At 43.8% G+C, this 15,462-nt stretch overlaps 1 protein-coding gene across 1 annotated transcript in view; it reads left to right on the top strand.

Moving 5' to 3' along the window:
- The window catches only part of ALK (ALK receptor tyrosine kinase), a 2,610,699-nt gene that overhangs the window by 537,391 nt on the left and 2,057,846 nt on the right, over positions 1 to 15,462 (top strand). Inside the window, exon 4 of the mRNA XM_086925973.1 lies at positions 5,499 to 5,648. Within this exon, the coding sequence (XP_086782099.1) occupies positions 5,499 to 5,648 (150 nt within the window). The remainder of the gene's footprint in view (positions 1 to 5,498; positions 5,649 to 15,462) is intronic.

Genomic DNA, 15,462 nt, shown 5'->3' with positions numbered 1-15,462 from the left:
TGGCGGGAGGGGATGGATGTTGGGCGGATCGCCACCGCTCGCATGGCCGTGGCGACTTGCCTGACATTCTAATGGGGCCCTAAGTCTGAATGTGGAAATCTTCACTGCATCTTTGTCCAGTGGCTCCCTGATGATGATGCCTCCTCCTCGAACTATGCCTGCAGCATTGCCGGGCTGAACTTTACATTCTCAGGCAACTTTTTCTTCAAATTTCTTCTAAGTCTGAAGGTAAGTGCCAACCGGGCCCAATCCACTTTTTGTATCTGACTCGCACTACATCTCAATCTGCCATACTTTTTAACTATGACCAGGTCCGCGGCTGGTGCATTGAACTGTTGGAGCTAGTTTTTACCTTAAACTTATCATAACTTTAGTTCTACTGATTAGATTTTTGTCATGCAGGTGTCAAATAATTTTTTAGATTTTAGTCTATTTTTCTAAATGATGTTAGGATTTTTCTTGTGTTTTGCTTCCACTTTATTTCTGGGTGTGAGCTGCATAAATACTTTACACATTGTCTCTAAGTTATTGATTCACCTTAACAGGGATTGTGGCTATTGCTTGAGTAGGGTTAAGACTGCACCCAACCAACAACCCAGTTGTTCACAATGGATCTGACACTACTCACAAAACTCACTTACATTTTACATTTGTTACTCTACTGCTACTTTGTTTAATGAAATGCCATTTTTTTCCTTGAACTCATTCAAAACAGAGTATTTCTTTCAATCAAAGTATCATTCTTTCACCGAAATAGCCTTCAACATTGTTGGAACCAACTGATATGGGGCGGGCGGCCTCGCATTGCGTTGCCGAAACTGACTCTACCCTGGTAAGACGGTGGTATTGTGCTGCCTGATATTAAGAGGTATTACTGGGCGTCGCAACTCAGTGCCATCAACCACGCAATGTATGGCCCGGTCCCTAACCCGGCGTTTGAGATGGATAGATGGCAGCTCCCGGGAGGAGATTATAACAGGGCGTTGTACTCTAGGTCGGCGGGAAAGTTTTTAACTGGACCCACCAGGGTTGCGGTACAAGTGTGGGGCGCGGCGACTGCTGCCACGGGATGGGCAGATCGGCTGACCAGAGCTGCTCCGCTTTATGCGGCTGAGCGACTGGGCTGTCTTTGGAGAACGAAGGGATTTGATAAGTGGGATCTCATAGGGATTAGCAAGGTTGGGGACGTCTGGGTTAAGGAGAGGAATGAATCTTTTATGGAACTCCAACAGGAATATAGGCTGGGCAATAGGGAGCACTTCCGCTACTTGCAGGTTCGTCACGCACTCGTATCCGTCTTTCCGGTCGGTACGGATGTCCCGGAGTCCTCTCCCTTGGAAGACAGGGTGCTTGATGGGCATGTCCCGGACAGCACTATCTCTCTTATGTATAAAAAATTGATTAATAATCGCTCAGATCTACTGGTGCGGCTTCGGGAGGCCTGGACCGGTGATGGGCTGGAACTGGACGATGAAGATTGGCAGGCTGCGATATCCTCTCCTAAGGAGGTGGCGATCCCGGCGCGTCTCCGACTGGTGCAATTGAAGATCCTGCACCGCGTGTATGTCACGGGTCCACGTTTGATGCGTATGGGTTACTCTCTGGATGGATTGTGTAGGCGTGGATGTGGTATGCTTGCTACTTTTCTTCACATTTTGTGGGAATGTCCGGTAGTGGTGGAGTATTGGAAACGGGTGCATGAGGTTATGGATGAAGTGACGGGTGTTTTGCTTTTACCAGAGGCCAGGAGACGTCTGTTGAATGTGTGGGAACCGAATGACTATAGCATAGCGCAGACTCAATGGGCCTCCCTCGGTAACATGATTGCGAAGAGAGACATCGCCCAGCTGTGGGGGTCTCCACGTGCACCTCTGATTTCCACGTGGGAGGACAACATGGATTGGTGCATGTTCCGAGAGAAAACTGTGTACATCGCCCGTGGACGACCTAAGAAATGGGGAAGGATATGGGGACAGTGGAACTCGTATCGTGGAGAAATCTGTGCCCCCCCCTTTGTAGAACCAAATGTCATCCCTCAGTCCCCGTATGTTATGTTATGTTAAATGGCACTTTTTGAGCGCACTGACACCCGGAGGTTTCCTGGCGCTTGCTGACAGAGCATGTGTAGAGTGACAAGGAGAGATTACCCAGAGAGAGTGAACAGAAAAGTTTTGAGAAGTTTCCTGAACTGAAAAAGGGAACCACTGGACTTGATGGCCTGGGGAAGGGGTTTCCAGAATTTAGGGGCAAGGAGAGAAAAACGACGGCCCCCAAATTTATTGGTTTTGAATTTGGGAGTGACAAGTAGGTGATGGTAACCTGAACGGAGGGAACGTGCCGGTCGATACAGAGTGATCAGGGAGTTAAGAAAAGCGGGGCAGGGGCAGTGAAGAGATTTGAAGACCATGCAGCCCGTCTTAAAAGCTGTCCTCTCCTCAACTGGAAGCCAGTGGAGCTTGCGGAGCAAGGGCTTCGCAGATTGCCACCTAGGGATCTTAAAGATAAGACGGGCCGCCTGATTCTGCACGACCTGGAGACGACACAAAAGACATCGGGGGAGTGCGTGATAGAGAGAGTTAGAAAAGTCGAGGCGAGAGAGAACAAGGGACATGACGACCTGGCACAGAGCCGCATGTGGAAGTAGGTGTCTGATCTTCCGGATCTTTCGGAGCTGGACATTGCACGAAGAGACCGTGGCACCCACTTGAGCTTTAAGTGACAGCTCCGTGTCGATCGTCACCCCCAAGCTCTTAACTGCCTAACCATACATTCCATACGTTCTGTCCTGCTGTTTTGCACCTGGTAGTCTGACCCTGGCCCCTTCATTCCCCCCCTTCTGTTTTCATATCCTTTTGTAGTTGTCATCTTGAGTCGCTCCCCCTGATATCTGGGACAGTTGCACGCCTCATACATCACCTCGGGGTTAGGTTGTTTTGTTTTGTTTTTAAAAAATAAAAAATGTGAAACCTTTCAATTATTCTCTTTCCACTTCAAGGATATCATCTGGGAGTACTTTATCGCTGCTGGACCCCCGGGTTGCCGGCTGATGAGCTGTGTAATACTGACAGACTTTGATACTTGCTGTTACTGACCGGCCCCTGTGGTTGTAGGTCTGTATTTGTATTGCTTTCTCTAAATAAAGGTTTTCAAAAAAAAAAAAACATTGTTGGAACCAGCACTTTCTGGTTGGCTAAGGCAATCCCCCAGCTAGGCAGGACCTACCAATCCTGTCAGGGGCGGTTGATTATACACACTGTATATCCTGCGCTCAGCTAGCTTGGTACCGAGCAGCCAGGTTACAACAAATGCAATGTGTAAAGCATTGACACAGCAATCAATCACGATAAATACATTGAGCATCACAAAAGAGAATTTACGCATGGTGTGTGTAAATAATGTTTGTATTCAACACACATATAATAATCAACACAGCATGAATATCAAGTATTTCTGGGCATAAATTACATTCCGAAATATTTCTAGCCGTACTAGGCCCAGGCGAGTTCGAATGACATCAGCAATATGCACATTTGGGAAAGATCCAATTCTACCCCCTACCCCTCCCCCCCCCCAAGCATCCTAAATCAGTGCAACACCTTGTCCACCCCGGGCCCACCCTTAACAATTATTATAAATCAATACCACACAGTCCGAGGGTGCAACATGGGCCACAGCAATAGCAGAAATATGTACACACACAGAATGATACCACTTTTTAGCAGCACCGAGGGCACATGGGTAAAACCAATGTCACACACAATGCTTTTCTAATGAGAAATCCACGTATAAGGCAAACTGCCAGCCAGTGTCATGAATCACAGGCGGTTTACCTACTGTCACTTCCACACACACACTCACTCCGCACGACTACATGGTGCAATGGATATCAGGCAGGCAGGTATGGAACACCATCGCACACATATACACCCAGCACCCTAATGCTGTGCAATTGATACCCAGCAGGTCAATTGGTAACACGCTGCAGACCGTGTGGCCCTAAGCCTCCCTCCACCCTCTAACTCACCTGACTATCCTACACCCCGTTATTGGAGAAACCCGTCCTCCACCCAGCCATTAGGCCGCATGCGGCTGACGTCCCTCTCAGGGTACGGGGGAAGCAGGTGAGGATAGGCAGTAAGGTCAATCGGCGAAAGTGGATTGGCAGCCACTCGAAAAGTTCACCCACAGGATGCGGAGCAGGAATGGGCTGAGAGCAATAGTCGGTCACACCAAAGGCGTCCACAAGGGCCTTTCACACTAGCCCTTTTCTTCAAAAGAAAGGGTTGGGTCATGCAGTCATTTGACCCACTCCCAATCATTCTTGGTAGTGTTCCTCCAGCCCAGTGAATCACTCTCACCGGCCAGGCCCTAGCCAGACAATACTACTTGGTAACACGTTGTTGTCTGGAATGGCCTGGTGAATTGAGGGCAGTTGTTTTGCTGTGCTGAAGGCCAGAAAGGGAACAATCGAGGAATGGAGAATGAATCAGGAAGGAGATGCCCTGTCAGCGCACATCAATCAGAGTCGCACCCAGACAATCCGGGCATAACATCTGTTGCACAATGATAAGGGTCACACCAGAACGTCTCAGTCACATACAACGAAGAGTTGGAAAATCCATACCTCCCTGGAATTTAGGCCAAATGTACAGTGCACTGTGATTGTGCTGGTGCCAGGGCACTGCAGCCATGGGGTGTCACGTATAGGCATTCCAAGTTCATAATGCCGATCTCATATTACTGCTGGTAACCCTGCCTGATGCAAAGAGGTGATCGCTGCTAGTAACCTTGCTTGGGGTCGCCACTGATGTAGTCTTGTCTGACGTGGTCACTGTTCCCACAGTAATAATATTAGTATCTCAGAATTATTTCATATACCCTAAGCAGGTCTTATTACAGAAAAGGTTGGAGACCACCTGACTAATTATTTTCAAAAGCAGAGTGTGAAATATTCACACTCCAACATCTCGCCCGTTGCTGTGTCCGGACAGGACCGATTGTTCATGTACTTAAAGTGAGCTCAGGAGCTGGCATTGTAAAGTGCTCATAATATGGATGAGCACAGCTTTCAGCACAGTAACATTCTTTCTTGATAGCTCTCCTCTGCTCATTATCATTCTCAAAGTAAAGAACCGTAGATGGAAATATGTAGTGTCAATAAACCAGCGTGGGTAGGGTGCTCTGTATTCCATGTTATTGTATCAACTCTGAACATATTAAAATCTCTGAGTATGAGAATATACTTATATAGGGATTGTGCTTACGATTGCGTAATAATTGCTTAGAAATATTTTTCTTGTACACGTTTTAGAACAAAAACTATATAAATTATAACATCTTTTTTATTAGTGGTATAGCTATATGTTTAGGGTGACTATGACTACTACTAGTGTTATTCACATTGTGTTGTTGTTTTGTTGTTCGAGCTCTCACATTCTTTCTCTGTTTCTCTTTCTCTCGTTTTCCCGCCTTCTCCTGGTCCAATGCACCTTCTTCAGACTTCGACTGCCATTTTGAATCTCCCTGTGACTTGGATTCTGAGACTCCCGGAAGTGAGAGCCCCTGGCGAGTGGCGAGTGCCGAGGCGCTGCTGCGCATCAACCAGTTGGGGGGACCCAGGGAAGATTACTCCGAGGGCTCCCCAGAAGGTAATTTCACGGCTGGAACATGTGCCGCGTGTTCTGAAATTACAGATAGGTTCAGCTTGTAAGGCAAGGGCATAGTTATGGAAATTATACAGGCTACAATTAGCTGTGATTGCTTCTAGGAAGACAGGCGTCACTTTCCCATTCGCGGCTGTGTGTCGACAGTGTGGCAGTCCCATGTAATTGCCTGGACACATTAAGGAAACATTATGCACAGCGTGGTCGTGGAACGGCCGCGCGCGCTTTGTTACCGTTTAATGCATCGTGTTCCTGCTGACTCATCGCTTTGTTACCTTGTAATGCATTATATTCCTGCTGATTCACAGTAATGAACATTCGTGGCGGCTCAGGATGTCTTTGAAGATCCGTCATACTTGGTGGGAACAGTATTTTCGCACCTTTTTGCAGCATTTATCAATGCAGGGGGTCACATGTTTGCTTCTGCCAATAGGCTTAGCTGATCTACCTACAGTACAGTATTATTATCAGGCATTTGCAGGGCAGCAATAGCATGTTAACTTAAGTCAGGAAACAATATTTTAAATTGGTATTGGGTTGACCCCTTTTTTAACAGATATAACGACTTCTAAGTGAGGGTCTCTGCCTTTCGGCCATGATGCATTTTCTTCCATATTTCTTGTGCCACACAGATAGATAGCAAGGAGAGAGAATATTGATGGGTGTTCTGGGAAATTTTGCAAGGATGAACACTTGTGTCGCAGGCCCCATCGTTGAATGCTAATTTTTAGGTGTGGCGTTAGCCAAGAGCCTTAGATTTAAAAAAAAAATGAATGTATAATATACCTATTTAAAGAGTCTTTCAGCCAGCTGTGTCTATCCATTGGTCTGTTGATGTGTCATTCACAATTTGCACCCACCCACTTCAGCAAACAGTATGGGATAGGAAGTTAGCCCACTTTAGCCATTGGGCAACCTCGCGTTTTGGTCCTTCACAAGGTGTATGTTCGCATACAAGGTAGTTCTCTTCAGTGCCAGGGTTTTCGTTTTTACTTTATTGCTCTGTGTTTAGACTCTGATATGATAGCAGGATGCTTTCTACCAGCCCTTCAATGTGGAGCACAGGGCCCATTCCAGGTTTATCAGTTCCTATCTCCTGGATTTTCAGTTCCTATCTCCGGGTAATGGAGTTGTAAATTCCGTTTGCAGTGACCTTTGTTTTTATTTCTTTTCTGATTGCTTCTATTTTTCAGCACCAATATCCATTTGAAACTCTTTTCATGAAGGTGTCATCTGTTTAGCATGCGAACAATGAAGTATATTTCTAACTGCACTCCTGTATGTTATTCTGGTATGTATTTTAATTGAGGGCTACAGTTATATCTGCAAACCAATTTGCCAATATCATAACTGCTCGCTATGTGCAAACTCACCATTCGGGCGTCACTGATGGTCAAATTGGACCAGCATAGTGGCACTTCTTATGGCCTGCCGACCAAGTGCCCGTGAACAAGGACTGTAAGATTCCAAAACGCGTAGGGCAGGGTAATCAAGTGATTCGGTCAGTCAATAACTTTATTTCGACCATTGCAGCCATAAAAATATCACAAACAGACAATACAATGCAGACCTGATAAGAAGATAACATTTAAAATAACAATCTGTAGCAGCGGGTACATTTCCTTTTTAGAGTCCAGACTTCCTAATACTCCTGGGAAAAGAAAGTCCACATAGGTGCATGCGCGTTAAGTATATAGAATTGGTAACCTTCATACAGGAGCCTATGCCTAGGATTAATAAAAGCAGCTTAACCCCCCCACCGATGTCGGTTCGATGCATTAAAAGTGCCAGTGACTAAAGTACAGAGAAGTCCGAAGATTGATTACTGGTTCCCAATAGCAGGTTCAGCTCGGACCATCTAATACAAATATTAAATCAAGTAATTATTTTTGCCTGAACTGCTGTAAATCATAATTAAAAGTTACGTCTGAACGTAGACTGCGTCTTCGTCTTTGGCGAGTATGGAACTTCATGTTGATGGGGTACCGGCTGTGAAGACAGCACCCCCGCAGGATTACATGCAGGCCTGTCAGAGGTTCGGGATTACAGCCCGAACATGGAAGGTTCAGTTATGATGACAAAAGGAATGGGCAAGCTTGGGACATATTTTGGCTGGCAAGTTACAAAACCTATTTGAGTATCTGTTAGTGATATGTATGGTGCTGCAACTACTGGTCCCAGAATGCACCACATTGACAACCTACTGAGGAGTTTATTATGAGCAGTAATGATATTGTGCAAATTGGCAAAACCAAAAGGGATGATGGACGGAGTGTTGAACACTGCAAGCACTCACCCTCAGACAACTGATCTGGGTTTAATCCATCATCATTCTTTAGCTCACTCCGCCACCCCAGTTCAGACATGGCCATATGCAAATCAGTCTGACCCTGTGCCTCATGGCAACAGTCCTGCCCGAACTGCCGAGCCATGTCTTCCCTGGACCGGAAACAAGCATCCTGGGACCGGTTTCTGGCTAATCAGCCGTCATCAGCCAGGCTAGCTTGAATCCAGTAGTTACTACGGACAAAAACAGTACAAATTGGGGCCTGCTGGCACAAAAAGCACAGGGAGATTCATTACCAAAGTGTGTTTCTGGTTATCCTGATGGCTAAGACCATGTATGGAATGTAAATACAATCTTTTGCTTAAATGTATTCTTTGCAAACCCTACCTCTTTTGGGTATCATGGGTGTTGTTTGGTTTTACTTATGCATAAAAATTGGTCAAGTGTTTTCAGTCAACCAACAATTAAAGATCATGTTACTTTATGATGTAATGAAGGACTTTGCGGTGATGACCAACTATTTGCCTGATGTTCATCTATGGGGCCAAACGGTTGTGGTGGGTAGAGATGTTACTTGGCTCGCGCGACTCGCACACTGTATGCACACTTATAAGGAAACACTTGTGCAATTCTTACAGCATGTCCTGTCATCTGAACCTGTTTGGGTTTTTAGGTGTTCTCACTGTGAATTTTTGCTTGTTCCTATTTGTGGTTACATGGAGATGGCGATGCACACCTTCAGATGTAGTCCCCGATTATTAACTCGGTCAGTAACTAAGGCAGACACAGTCAAGCTGGTAATAACATTCCTGTCTGTGCTTTCCACCACAGTTATATCTGGTCCCATAAGGATAACTGGTGGGAAAGACTGTTTCTGCTGGTAATTCTCACAGCTTCCACTGACAGAGATGAACTAACTGCAGTATTTAATGAATTACCAGGAGAGGTGTGGCATTATCCGCGTGGGTTCCAGTATAACCGCTTGATTTCTCAGCATTGTATATGTTTGGAATTATAGGAAGAAGAAAATATGCCCGGAACCCAATTAATTGGCATTTTTAGCACGTCTCACACTTTCTGCCACCTTCTTGATCCGAATTTGTAAGGCAAAAAAAGAAAAACATGCCACCATTCAAATAAAAATTGCTTTTTAGGTCTCGCCTACAGATTTAGCTGTCCGGCGAAAGTTCATGTTGTCACCTGCCACACACCACACATCATACAAAGACATATAAAAAGGTGCTTCTGGGCAGCCCCTTTCGACCATTCGCTATTGTGGTCCAGCTGGCTTCAGACATTAATTTTAGCAATTATCCTTCAGGCTGAAATCACACCAGCATTTCAAGGTCCTCTGGGCAATGTACCAACACAAACAAGCATTGGTAAAGCCAATAGGTCATACACATTCTAAAAGGAATACTTACTGGCTTTGCCAATACAAGTTGAATATAAGTGAAGTATTATTTTGAACACATATTTTCTGTGCCCACAAAATGTGGGGTAGCAGGCTTAAATAATATGCAGTTGATATCCCTACGACTTTCTTTTTTCTTCTTAACTCAGCAAAGAAGTGAAGGCCTGTGTTGAGACACAATGAAGAGAATGTGTTTTTTCATGTATTTAAGCTTCCCCGATTATGTATCTATTTCAAGGAATTTTGAATCTGTGACGTTCACATGGCTGTCAAATTTAACAGAAACTATTAAAAAGGAAACCATCACAATCACATAATTACTGCAAATGCAATAGGATTTAATATTATTATACAAGATTTGCACAGCAGCACATATAGTGCCCTTTTTTCCCCAATTGTAAGAGAAAATTAATCATACACAAGACATATGATTATGTTATCATACACAAGATAACATAATCCATGCACGCGGTGCATTTTCTAGAAGCTTGCGCCCTGCGAGTGAGTAAATTGAAATCCAGGGATGTGGAGGCGTGAGCTATTTGTGGATCTTTAAGAGTGGTAATAGCCATGTAAGATCACTCTATAATTGTGTTGATGGGTGGATTTTCTGAGCACGTGAAACACAATACAGGCATGTTTCTCATAATGCAGGAACCTAAGGCAAAATGTATACATCAGCCCATTTTTAGCTGGAAACTATAAGCAGCAGAAAAGATATGAAGTTGGAAGCTACTTGGTGGAGGAGAAACAGATGACAAGAATGAGTCTCAGACAATGTTTATTTGTGGTGTTTTTTGCATTCTGTTTGCCGTTGGTTTAATGTTTTCAAGGAAATGTATCTGATGCCCCAATTGCCTGGACCCGGAATCCTGATTCTGGTCAAGATTACAATTAGTGTGCTTATACTGCCCCTCTTCCCACACACATACAATGCAGGAGCGGTCCATGCAGGTAAGAGCGGTAGGGCCGGGTTAGGGTGGGGGGAGGGGGGAATTCGACAGACGACCATGAGGGAAAATTAAATAAAAAAAAAATTTTCCCTCGTCATCTGTTGAAATCCTCCCCGAGCCACCCGACCCCAATGCCCCACCGCTTTTACTTGCACGGGTCCGGCGGATACAATAGCACCTAAAATCGGTCTGAATTGGTGCAGGAAAAAGACTTCATATTCCAAGTTTTGCATCTCAAAATGTAGAAGCATGCGTTGTTACTATGCAATACGCCGTTCTGAGGTGCAGAACTTGGAATGGTGAGGTAATGCCTCACTTGATAAATACCACATCCAGTGGTATTGGCATGTACTCAGTGCCGGCTCCTCGGCTAAGGCGGGGGAACGTCGCCCCACTGCTCATTGAGCAGTGTAAAATAAAAATAAAATGATAATAAGAAGAAGTTATTATTATTTTATTTCACTTTGTGGGACTCCAGCAGGGATGGGCCTGCCACCATTAGGGGACGCAGGAGTGGTTTGCACTCTCCCTAAATGTGCGTGACGGCTGTGGGGCTGGCCAAGCAGTCATGCACACTTAGCATGTTCTCTACTAGGCGTTGCCCAGCCTCCAAGGTAATGCATGAGCGGCCAAACAGGCCACTCAGACCAATTACGACGTTGTGATTGGCTGGGAGAGTCCGGGAGCCTGGGTGCTTTCAGTAGCAGAGAGCGAGGACGGAGAAGAGACGTGCGGCGGCGAGGAAGGTACTCTTATTCTTTTAATTTTTTTTCATGTCTCCCCGTGCGGCACCACCCCCATACAGAGGCAGCCACCACTGTATGTACTTGGACCACAGCCATTCGAATGAGGCCATTGGTGGTAAACCATAGCGTATGTAGCAGTAGCTGCTGGACAAGAAGACATAGCACAGGGCAGGGAGCTAGCTCACAGTAGCGAGCATGTTGACGCGTGAAGGACAGTAGAATCATGTTGCTTCTGAGAAATGCCAAGATTTATTTTACATGACTATTTTATTTACTTATTTTATGATATCGTTTATATAGCTCAATTATACCTAACAGAAGTTAGGGCACTTTGAAGAGAACAGTGAAAATAAAACGGGGTTACATCGAGATGTACAAAGGGGAATTTGTCAAAGCCTGCGCTGCTGGCTCGAGACGGATCTTACGCTTGGTACTCAAAGTCTCCTCTTGCTGCTTCCTCCAAATGAGAACTCTCAAGAAATTGATGCTTGTGATTCCTCCGCATTTCAGACCCTGAGTGGTCACTGAAGCTTTAATTTCCAAATTGGACCAGCGTAATATCTGTTATTTAGGCCTTCCTGCCATGTCATTACGAAGCCCGCAAAGGGTCCTAAACATGCTGGCTAGCCTTGTCTGCTACCTTCAAAAGTATGCCAGGGACTCTGAAGCTTGACACTTCACTGGCTCCAGGTTGAAAAGGAAATTCTACTTAAGTCTCTATTCTATTGTGCTACAGCTTACTATGGACAAGACCCTACCTTCTTAAAGAAGTTATTACCCAGATATTTCTCTCCGCCTTCCCTCAGGTGGAGCACGTTGGATCTCCTAACTATACCTCACCGTGCCAAAGCCAGACTTGGAGTTTCATTCTTTTCTATTGTCGCCCCCATCCTTTGGAATGTTCTCTCTCACTCTTACTCAGCATAAAATACCTTTCAGCTGTTTAGAAGGGCTCTCAAGGTCTATCTTTTCACTTCTTACACCCTTGCAGTGTCTAGAGTCCTGAAGCCCTAGGGAGACTGTATCTCACTTCATAAGAATCAGTTCAAGAGCACTGATGGGGTTTCTTTAGCAACAACAGACCTTTGGGACCATTTTTAGTTTGGGAGTTGTCTCAAAAGATGTGCCTTGTGCTCTTTCATGAACTTGTTGAATGGGGTCATTTTCCAAGTTTGGAGCACCTTGTCTGCTAATTATGTCATTAATTACTTTATTGGCTATGCAGCAAATTTTGAATCGTATTTTGGTCACAATGGGGAGATAGTGGGTGGGTGATGTGATTAAATGTTCATGTAGAGTGGACAAGTCTTGCCGCCGAGTGCAGTGCCACTTTGATTGAAGAGATAGAGGATTTTTGTGCACCTATAAAGATGGCTTTCTCAAATTCCACTCAGACTGTGGCTAATGAATGGGCAGTCGTTTTGACATGATAAAGGGGATAAGGTGGCAGATTTTCTTCAGAGCTTGAAGACATAAGTTTGCTGTTTGGCCACACTGTTCATAAGAGGGGCTATTGTCAGAGTGGAGTCCATGGTGAACCTCGTGGGAAGGTCATGTGGTGGAGCAACCTTCTAGATTGAGGGATTCTAAAATACTAGGATCATATTTTCTCATGAGAGAGGGTTTGTCGAGCAGGAAGTCAGTTTTCCGAGACTTAGAAGAAGAAGGTTCTCCAGCATCGAAGTTTCTGAATGGCTTAGGCAGTTTCTATAGATGACAATGTCTTTGTTGCCTTTCATTAGATATGCTTGAGGTACACTTGAGTGCCTTTGGCATTGTGGTGATTGACAGCACCTGCGTTGTTTAGTCTCAGACCTAATAGCTCCATATGAAGACTGAATAAAGTGGGAACTAGGATTTAAGCATTTGGCACACTGCATTTTATTTCATTTTATGTCGTTACGAACACCACAACTTGTTTAGAACACTACAGTGGACAGAGACCTTAATTTGTCGGCATTCTATAGACGTGGTACTCTTTCACTTACTTGCTACTTCAGCTCAGTTGAAGCCACACTGCCAACATCAGAGTGGCCTTTAGGCTTTTAGACGCGCAAGTGTCCTATGTTTCTGATGCAGTAACGCAGTCTAAGTGACAGAGGTTCACCTAGATAGCTGTGCCTGGCAGTCATGCATCCTTGAAAGCAAGTAAGGAAAATAGTTTACATTTGTTCCCATTTTCACAACCTACCTGTGGTCTGTCATACTCATCTGGTTTCAAGAAAATGTTTTCTATACTACGGTGCAAGGTACCCTCTAAATTGATTAACAGTGTATTTTGTTATATTTTAGTGACAGTTTTGATGTTTGCCACCAGAATGTGCATAGGTGCATTTATAAACACTTACAGTGGTATTACTTTTTCAGAAAATATGTTTCCTGCTTTTCTCCAGCTGTTTTTAATGCACACTCTCTTGAAAAAGTCAATAGCGGAAAAATGTAACTTATTGGTTTATCAAGTTTAATAAGAAGAACAATCTAGGTTCTAATAACTGGATGTCCTCAGGGAGCCAAGCAGTAGGTCACAGGCAAAATGCACATATTACAGAATATTTAATGACTCCTTGCTTAACTTGTCCTTCAGTCGAGTAACTCAGGAAAGAGGAAACCTTCGGATAAAGTGAGGCTAGGTGCCACGTTGGAATATAAGGGAAGGGGGCACATAAGGTAAAATAGCCGCAAATCATCCAGGAATGCCTGCTAAGGAAAGTTTAGGATTAATTCAACACCCGCTTGAAAAATTCACAAATCATCTTAGGTATGCCACTTGCAAAATGCAAAGATGTACCCATAAACCTTGCATCACTTTTGGAGAAGAGTCAGATCCACCCCAAAAATCTGATCCCAATTTCTGGGATCAATATCTGCCAAAATACAAAAGCCACATTCTAGCGGGGTTATTTTTCTTTTTGGGACCACCAGACTTTTGCTGACTCTCCCTAACGTAAAAGAAAGTGCCTCAGAACATGGCTGATGTGCTTACACCAACATTTGTAAGTCTGTTGGTCTGTCAGTGTAAGGTTTCTGCCGGTAGAGCCAGCACCAACACCACCAGCAGAAACATGATGTTATGCCCAAATCTAAATAGAGTAAGTAGACCATCAGTTTGGCGGACAAGGAATCACCCCACAAATGTTCCATTTAATTGAGAAGGACTGTGTTAGCCAAACTCTAAATGAGGCTCTTACACATTTTGATTCTTTGCTGGCACCAGATCACCTTTGAAGTTTTTCAACCCCCACTGAAGAAGACCCATATTGTTTACTTTCCTGTAGTCTTACATTAGTACCACTTTGATTTCACTGTAAATGTGGTTATTCACTTTTCTTTGTCAATTTTCTTGGGCTTTATGGTTTACTAGTTTAATACATTTATGCTAGTATCATACATTTTACTTGGGTCTTAATTCACTGACTAAATTGCTTTATAAATTGTAGAGCTTTACACCACAACAGGTTTCTAAGGGTAAGTCCTTTAGAGACATGTTGTTGTACCAAGGAAACATGAAAGAACCAATTGGTTTCCCTGTGAAAATGTCCTGGCAAGAGTATTGTGGGAATTCAATTATACCAGGCTTAGAATCTCAAGTCACTCTTCCACCTCTACGGTGGCAGGGGAATTTCCCTGTGGATAACAATGAAATTATGTTGAAAGATTGAAAATGAAATAACAAATATAAAGTTGACAAAGAAAAAATGTATTTCTATTTCATTCATTATTTTCAATTAAAAGTGCCATAATCGTGCGTGGAAATGGCAAATTGGAAAGCAAGGCAATCAAAAACACAATAAAGCTGGGTGAGCGTATTATGATCCTGTCCCTCAAACAAATATTAAAGAACAAGAGAATATTGGAGGAGGCAAGACGAGCAGACATGATACCTGTGCTCAATGCCTAACCCTACATACAAGAAAATGTTAAAAAATATTTGTTTAAACCTTTAGGCCTTTTTACTCTAGGTATAAATGCTCTCCACCATTATCACCTGGATCTACGCTTACATATTTGCAGGATGAAGAAGAAGAAAATGATGCTGTAATTCTAAATGTATATTTCAGGACAAAGAGTAGTCAATTTTATTTTGGAAAAATGCTTTCTGTCACTTAGAGACACGGTGGCAAAGTACCAAGGCAAATGGCACCTAACAGTAGAATGTGAAGTTTGCAGGACTTCGGCTTTTATATAATTTCGCAGTGTTCGGACATAATATCCTAATTAAAATTAATGAGATGCAGAAATATCGAACTTTTAACATTGTGATAAACAAATATTGTGCGCCACGAATATCAGTGACAAGAATATCGTTGACAAGAATATCAATTTTCTAAGGTATGTAATATCGATGTCAAAAATATCTCAGAGTTTCATATCGCTAACAAAAATATCTATGTTGTTAACA

Source organism: Lissotriton vulgaris, chromosome 6 (genome assembly GCF_964263255.1).
Source record: "Lissotriton vulgaris chromosome 6, aLisVul1.2, whole genome shotgun sequence".
NCBI classification, from domain to species: Eukaryota; Metazoa; Chordata; class Amphibia; order Caudata; family Salamandridae; genus Lissotriton; species Lissotriton vulgaris.
This window is presented reverse-complemented; position numbering and strand designations above follow the sequence as displayed.